At 29.3% G+C, this 7,674-nt stretch overlaps 1 protein-coding gene across 1 annotated transcript in view; it reads left to right on the top strand.

Moving 5' to 3' along the window:
* LOC106469071 (active breakpoint cluster region-related protein-like) overlaps positions 1-7,674 on the top strand; it is a 112,056-nt gene that overhangs the window by 88,256 nt on the left and 16,126 nt on the right. The window contains exons 13-19 of the mRNA XM_022397477.1: positions 845-884; positions 1,383-1,457; positions 2,512-2,609; positions 3,134-3,292; positions 4,103-4,212; positions 4,893-5,032; positions 6,039-6,173. Coding sequence (XP_022253185.1) covers positions 845-884; positions 1,383-1,457; positions 2,512-2,609; positions 3,134-3,292; positions 4,103-4,212; positions 4,893-5,032; positions 6,039-6,173 — 757 coding nt within the window. The remainder of the gene's footprint in view (positions 1-844; positions 885-1,382; positions 1,458-2,511; positions 2,610-3,133; positions 3,293-4,102; positions 4,213-4,892; positions 5,033-6,038; positions 6,174-7,674) is intronic.

Raw genomic sequence — 7,674 nt, 5'->3', positions numbered from 1 at the left:
ACTGTACATGAGGGTTTGATTATATCTTTATTGATGTAATTTGTAAATATAGTACTAACAAAATGGAGTTCTTAAAAAAAACTCTTATTTTTTTCAATAAAGTGTACCAATTTTAATATATAAAAACATTACAGTTTATATCAGCACAATCCAAAACTTTTTCTCATTCAGTATTTCTCAGAAAAAATCCTCTTTTAGGAAATGTTCACTTTTTTTTTTTCTAATTTTTTTTCGATGAGCTATGAATACTATGATTAGTAAATACTAGAACAAATAACCATCCTATGGGTGGCATTTCTGCTAGTAAGTAAGAATTTAGTCATTGGCCAGAATAATTTGTCATTTCCTACCATGTTCCATAAACCTAACTAAGTTTAAATGATGACTTATCATAAAAAGTAATTTCTGTAGGTTTCAAGTAGGTATAATTTAACATGAAAACATTTTCAGGAATAAATAGAACATCTAAAGAAACTTTAAAAAATTTTCAGGTCTCTGCTTTGTTCTTATTGTCTAATCTTTTCTTTAGATTCCTTTGTTTAACCCTATAGGAGTTCTAGGTAGCCAGTACCTCAAGAAATCATGAATTATTGCTCAAACCATTTTATTTACTCAGTATTGACATAGTTAGTTTCAGTCTGCTCTGTTCAATCATATTTATTTGTTTGCTCAATCCATTTTCTATGTTTCATTAGTAATAGTTCAGACCACAAACTGTAACATCTTAAAAGGGTTAAAACACAGAAATGTAGTAATAAAACCATAAACAGAGAAGGAAAGCATGAAAAACAAGGTATGAATCTTTATATTTTCATATATATATTTATATATTTTTCATTTACAGTACTTAGAGACCAACCTGGGATCATTCCTGTTGAGGTCTGGTAAGTATTGCAATTGACCGTGTTGTTATAGTTTGACTGAGATATTTTATTGAGACCAACTGTTTAGCATAGAGTTTTGTTTTTATCTTAAAAACTCGTGAGTACTTGTGTGTTTCAGTGAAGATGCACATATGTAATGCAAAAAAATGGATTTTATGGCAGTCAAGGTTTTGCATTATTGTACATTTGAAATTTTATATCTGATAATAATATAATCATTTTGATAACAATTGTCTATATTTGTAATATTATTATTCTAATATCTTTTACTGTACAAAACGTTATTATTATTTTTTATCATATATATATATATATATATATCCCCCAGTGTCTTAATGGTAAGTCTGGAATTACAACACCAAAAATTGTTTTCAATACCTGTGTTGGGCTCAGTACAAATAACTTATTGTGTAGCTTTGTGCTTAACAACAAATAAACATAATATATTTAAATGTGATGCTGTATGGAAATCACCTTCTTTGTGTCTTTCTTTCCTAGACAAAGATGAAGACCTTCTTGTTGGAGATCTACATATTGTAACACAGCGACTTCACGGTCTAAGTCATCCAATAGGTATAGGTTTCATACAAGTTCAGTTAGTTTAAGTTAAACTGTCAGAGAAATAGTGGAATCAAACCATGCTAATGTATATTAATATATGTGTAATATGTATAGTTGTGATGATTATCTTCATACTTATACTTTTAATATGGTGACCAGTGTTAATTTTTCCTACCCTTACTAGGTTAATCTTTAGTTGTGATCTATGTAAGTAACATTCTTTACTCAGAAATTATTTATAACTTTATGATTAACTCCAGTGGATACTGTTTTCACATGGTCTCAAGCCAGGATCAAATAGATTGGCTTGTTGTTTATACAGATCTTTTGTGTTGTGAACAATGGAATACGTAATTTTAATGCCAGCTCGGGTGATAATTCTTCCTTTTGTACAAAATGTCACCTGCTTTCAAGTTGATTGTTGAACTAGAAGAACTGTTACTTTTGTACAAAATGTCATCTGCTTTCATGTTGTTTGTTGCTTTTGTAGATATGTCATCTGATTTCACATTGAGTGGTGAACTAGAGGAAGTGTTATGTTTTTTGCTTTTGTGCAAAATGTCACCTGGTTTTATGCTAATTAGTAAACTTGAAAAACTGTTATATTTGTTGTTTTGTACAAAATGTCACCTGCTTTCATGTTGCTTGTTGAACTAGAAGAACTGTTGCATTTGTATAAAATGTCACCTTATTTCACTTTGATTGGTGAAGAAGAACTGTTATGTTTGTTGCTTTTGTAGAAAATGTCACCTGCTTTCATGTTGATTGGTGAAGTAGAAGAACTGTTTTGTTTTTTATGTTGATTGTTGAACTAGAAGAACTGTTGCTTTTGTATAAAATGTCACCTGCTTTCATGTTGATTGGTGAAGTAGAAGAACTGTTGATTTTGTAGAAAATGTCACCTGCTTTCACTTTGATTGGTGAACTAGAAATGTGATGTTTGTTATAATTGACAGATAGTGGTTATAAACACCATATCTTCAAAAGCTATTAATTTATCTTACATAAACTTAGCATTTATTTTAAATGTTTTTGTAATTTGCAAGCATACTCTTTCTTTACCTAGATGTGTTCATCTGTATAGAGGTGGACTCATATGGACATTTCTTCAAGAAAGCCAAAACAAAAACATTGAAAAATAGCATAGAACCATATTTTAATCAGGTATTGTTGTTGTTTTGTTTAATAGACTTGGCTGATGAGAATCATTGGTGATATATATAAGTAACTTCAGTTGTTTGGCATTTTAATGTATTTTAACAACAAAATTTTAAAAGAAGCTACTTTAGGTGTGTTGTGAAAAAACTACAAAATGTAGGCAGATCATGACAAAGATAACACAAATATATGGAAAATAATGCAAGAAATCATACAATTTTTGTTTTTTAAAGATATCTTGCAATTGTTAAGAAAAATGTACTGAGCAATGATTATTTGAGTAACTGTAATGTTTGAAATAGAGAGTGAGTCAAAAACTTGTGGAGATGTGGAAGAAGACAGATATTAGGCATAGTAATTAAGACTATCACATTTAGTATCCAGTGGCTTTTGTCTCACTTTCTATTCACAATAGTTTAAATTCCTTATTGTGATTAATCTTTCCTAATGCTTTGTTTTTTTAACTTAAAGTGGTTTTAAAGATCTTAAGATATAAAAGGTATCTGATAAAATTTATCAAATTATTCAAGGATTTTGTTATTGAGTTGGAGGGGTCACAGACTCTGAGAATTTTGTGTTATGAAGACCATCCTAGTCAGGGAAATATCCTTCGGGGTAAGGCGGCTCTTGAACTAAGTCGATCATGGCTCACAGACAAACTTCAAGAAAAGTCGGTCAGTCTGCAAGAGGTAAAGATTTTTTTTTGTTAAGCTTAAACACATAGTTGGTCTTTTTTATATCAACAATTCTATTTTATATGAAAATTGTTACCATTATCAACTTGCTTGGTGAACTACTGATAAGATGATGCTTTAGTACTCTTCTGTGGATCAATATCTTGTGTAACAATTCATTAACCAATGAGTTAATCAACTTTCAACTGTATGTCATGTTAAATTTCATACCTTGGCATTATTTACTGAAATACATATTCTGTACTTTTGAAGTATTGCAAAATTTATGTCAGTTCATTGCTTTTGAGAAGATTTCTATGAAAATATTATTCTAAGTTGTATTATATTGTATATATTGGTATTATTTAACAATAACATTTCCATTTTTAACTCAAAATGTTTTATCTTACTTTTGGATTAAAATGTTTGAATGGTATGAACTCAATCATCATTGTTTGTTATAGTGGTATAATTAGTACAAGAAAATTATTAGGTGAACCCTCTCAAGCAGGTCCAGGTGAGCATTTGTACCATATGTAGGGTCTGTAGAGAGCCCCATTCCTTATTAGCAAATAACTTTGTTTTGAAATCTGGTGGAAAACAACATTCAACCAAATCAAAAGAATTTTTTCACTGATGGTTAGGTCTCTATCATAACTTCTTGTTCATGATTCTAAAACAATTTTAATTTCCAAAAGGAAAGTCACTTTAAGAAAATGTTAATTGTTTTGAGTTTTTTTTTCACATGCTACATAAAATATTTTCTTTCAGTTCAGTTATCAAAATCATATGAAAACACATTTTTATACTCCTATTCATTTCCAGTATATGCTCACGTTAAGTATCAAGTTTGTTCCACCTGAAATGATCCTGAGGCGGATACCATCGTCAAAAACTGTTGGAATGTTTGGTGTTAAGATACAGCAAGTGTGCAAGTAAGATAAAATATTTTCTAAAAGTCTCATTTGTTTTTTTATTCATTTTAATTTAATTTTGAAGTTATGATTATATACATAAGTATATATTCTAGCAATTTGACCCAATTAACCCAACTGAGTCAGGTCTTCCTATGGTCACGGGTCAAAGGCCATATCATTATGTTTGTAAATTATAATTCAAATTTTAGTATTATACATTATTTAATTTCTTAATTTAAAAGTAAATATTAAAAAACACCTAAATATCAATTTTTGTGTGTCACGTAGTATGTTGAATGCAACATTGGTTCAGATTAGATGTTTATAATGTCCAAATACAAAAATATATAGTTAGATCTAGAATCAGTATTGCTGTTAATACCTATTCTTAGCTGTTAAAAGTTATTTAAATAACTTTAGCTTGATTGAATAAATTTATACAAAGTTCATAATTTAGGAATTTAAGTATGAAATTATACAACTTTACCTTGAAATAATTCATTAAACTATGACATTTAATAGCGAAACAAGAGAGGGGAATGTAAATATATAATAATTGTAATTAATTTAGTAATCTTAAATTTTTGCTTGTTGTCATGCTAGAATCACTTTATATAGCTGATGTGTATTTTTAAACACAGTGGATTAAAATTGCTCAGAGCTCACCTTCTATTGTAATTTTCATCTTGCTGTTTTAGAAAAGAGAAGAACACCATACCCTTTATCATTACTAGCTGTATACGTGAAGTTGAGAAACGGGGTATGAACGAAGTAGGAATTTACAGAGTTTCTGGGTCAGCATCTGATGTTCAGCGGCTCAAAAAGACATTTGAAACAAGCAAGTGTTTTAAAACTTAATATTTCCAATTTTAAGTATATTAAAGATGTTTGATTTTTGTGTTATGTTTTTACCCTAGAATTACCAATATATGGACCCTTTCTACTTTTTATACATGTTTTTTGTAACTAATTATGCAGCAAGTTGCTTGTGAGTTCATGATTATTGGTTTCAGGGTATATTATAAAATACAAGACACACAAAAAATTCTTCCTATATTGTAATTAATTAAACTAATTATTCCTATTTATACTACTTAGAAAGTGAGTGATTTTTAAGTAATTTTTTTACACCGAATGTTGTAACAGGTAAGTATGTAAAATTACTTGAAATTAAGACCCCACCAGTAGTGAATGGTATGTAAATAAGTTGATAATCAGAGAAATAAAATATTTTCTCTCTGTGTTGTCTTGTACACATTTAAAAACATTGTTTCTTCATTCTCTTCAATGTGTATTTTGTTTTAATAATAATGTTCTTACTGTATGTTTTAACAGCTTCTCTATTTTGTTTAATGTATTTTGCAGTTATGTTAAATTACATATGTATAAAGGAAATGTAGGTATTTTATATATTTTAATAGCTTTTATGGTACTCTAGTTTGTTCACATTTTACAAATTAATGTTTAATTCTACTGCTGTGTATTGGGAAAACTTTTTTAGTACTGTCATTGTATATTCTAAAAGCTTCTCTGTTTCTTATTACTGTTGTTGTATGTTCTAAAATATTATCTTTTTTACTTAATTTTGCTGTTATTTATTTTAAAAGCTTCTCCATTATGTTTAATTCTGCTATTGTTTATTCTGAAAGCATCTTTGTTTTATTTAATTCTACCATGGTGTATTCCAAAAACTTCTCTTTTTCATTTAATGCTATCAGCATAAGAAAATTCCAGATTTTATAGTTCCTAAATATATAGCTTTACTATAAGTTTAGAAGTTAATAATCACATATACTGGTGGTTAAGAAATTTAAAATGTTCAATGAGCTCTTTTTCCCATTTAGATCTCTATGAGGCAGAACAATTACTCAAGGAAGTTGATATTCACACAGTGACTGGTCTTTTGAAGTTATATTTGAGAGAGTTGCCTGATTCACTATTCACTGACAGCCTGTACAATATGTTTTTTGAAGCTTTTAGTAAGTTGTTAATTGTAGAATATTTTAGGTGTGGCTGTAAAACTACAACTATTCTGCATATCATTTGTCAAACATACAGTGTTTGTATGTGCATAGATTGTCTTGAAACGACCTTTTTTTATGCTCTAGACATTAAACTTTTTGGAAAATTGAAAATGATAACTTTAGTAAAAATTGACAATTTCTTAAAAACCAACTCGTACCTCCTTGCAAACAACCTCATAAAATCCAAGTCTATGAATAAACACACACCTGTCTGTGATCATGTATCATGTGACCATTGTTAATCTGACAGTCAAGGTATATTACGTAACAGATATCTGAAATTCAAGCCATTAGCAATGTTCAGACTCTGGTTAAATATTTTGGGGCAAAAAGAATTTCAATTTAAGAGGGAGTTTTGTGTTATGTGTTAGGCCAGTCATGAAATGTAAGCTTTGAAATGACTAGAGTATATTAATCACTGTTTTCAAAATTTAAATCAGTAACAGTAACTATGGTGATCAACAGTATGAAATTAGGCTTAATGATAATAAACATAAACGCTGAATTTCTGTGATCTTCCTTGTTAAAAAGTAATGTTTAAGAAATAACAACACTTATTGCTATAAAAATACAATACAAAGAGATGGGAGAGAAAAATCAATTGTATATCAGGTATTAAATAAACAAAGTAAAAAACCAGTTTTTTATAAGGGGTTTGTAACCAGATAGCCAGCATATAAAGTTACTGCAAGAGTTCAGGAGAGTAGATTTAATTAAAATTAGTTTACGTTGTTGACTGTGGGATACTCTATGGGTAAAAACTCTTAACCTTATTTTAAGAAAGCTATGTGTCATTACAATGTTGACTGTGTGATAATCAGTGGATAAAAACTTTTAACCGTATTTTGAGAAAGCTGGTGTCATTATAATGTTAACTGTGGGATCCTCTTTGGGTAAAAACTCTTTAACCTTATTTTAAGAAAGCTGTGTGCCATTATAATGTTGACTGTGTGATTCTTTATTGGTAAAAACTCTTAACTACATTTTAAGAATGCTGTGTGTAATTGTAATTAATGAGAGAATCCAGCATCATTTTGTTTGTTTAATACTTTGTACTATGTATCAGACATTATCATAACTACATGTAAATTTGTGTTCAGTGTGTGTATTGGTGTAATATGGGTATCAGAAACTACTTTTTTAGTAATATACGCTGAGTGGTCACAAGTAAATAGACACCTAATTTTTTGTCATTTAACTGATTTATGCTAACTAATTTGTGTTCACAGAGCACTATATAAATGGAAATGGTCCACACACTAATTATCTTGTGCTACAACATGCCTAGAACTCAAGGTTCTCTCGAATTGTCAGATTTTGTTAGAGGAAGGATAGTTGGAAAAGAAGATGATGGAATAAGTCAGCAGCAATTTTCTCAGAATTTGGGAATCCCGATTTCGACAGTCAACAGGATCATCGTGCAGATCAGGAAACACGGCAAGGAAACAACTGAGCA

This window comes from Limulus polyphemus, unplaced genomic scaffold, assembly GCF_000517525.1.
Source record: "Limulus polyphemus unplaced genomic scaffold, Limulus_polyphemus-2.1.2 Scaffold3287, whole genome shotgun sequence".
NCBI classification, from domain to species: domain Eukaryota; kingdom Metazoa; phylum Arthropoda; class Merostomata; order Xiphosura; family Limulidae; genus Limulus; species Limulus polyphemus.
The sequence above is the reverse complement of the archived record's forward strand: the minus strand, read 5'-3'. Positions and strand labels throughout refer to the sequence as shown.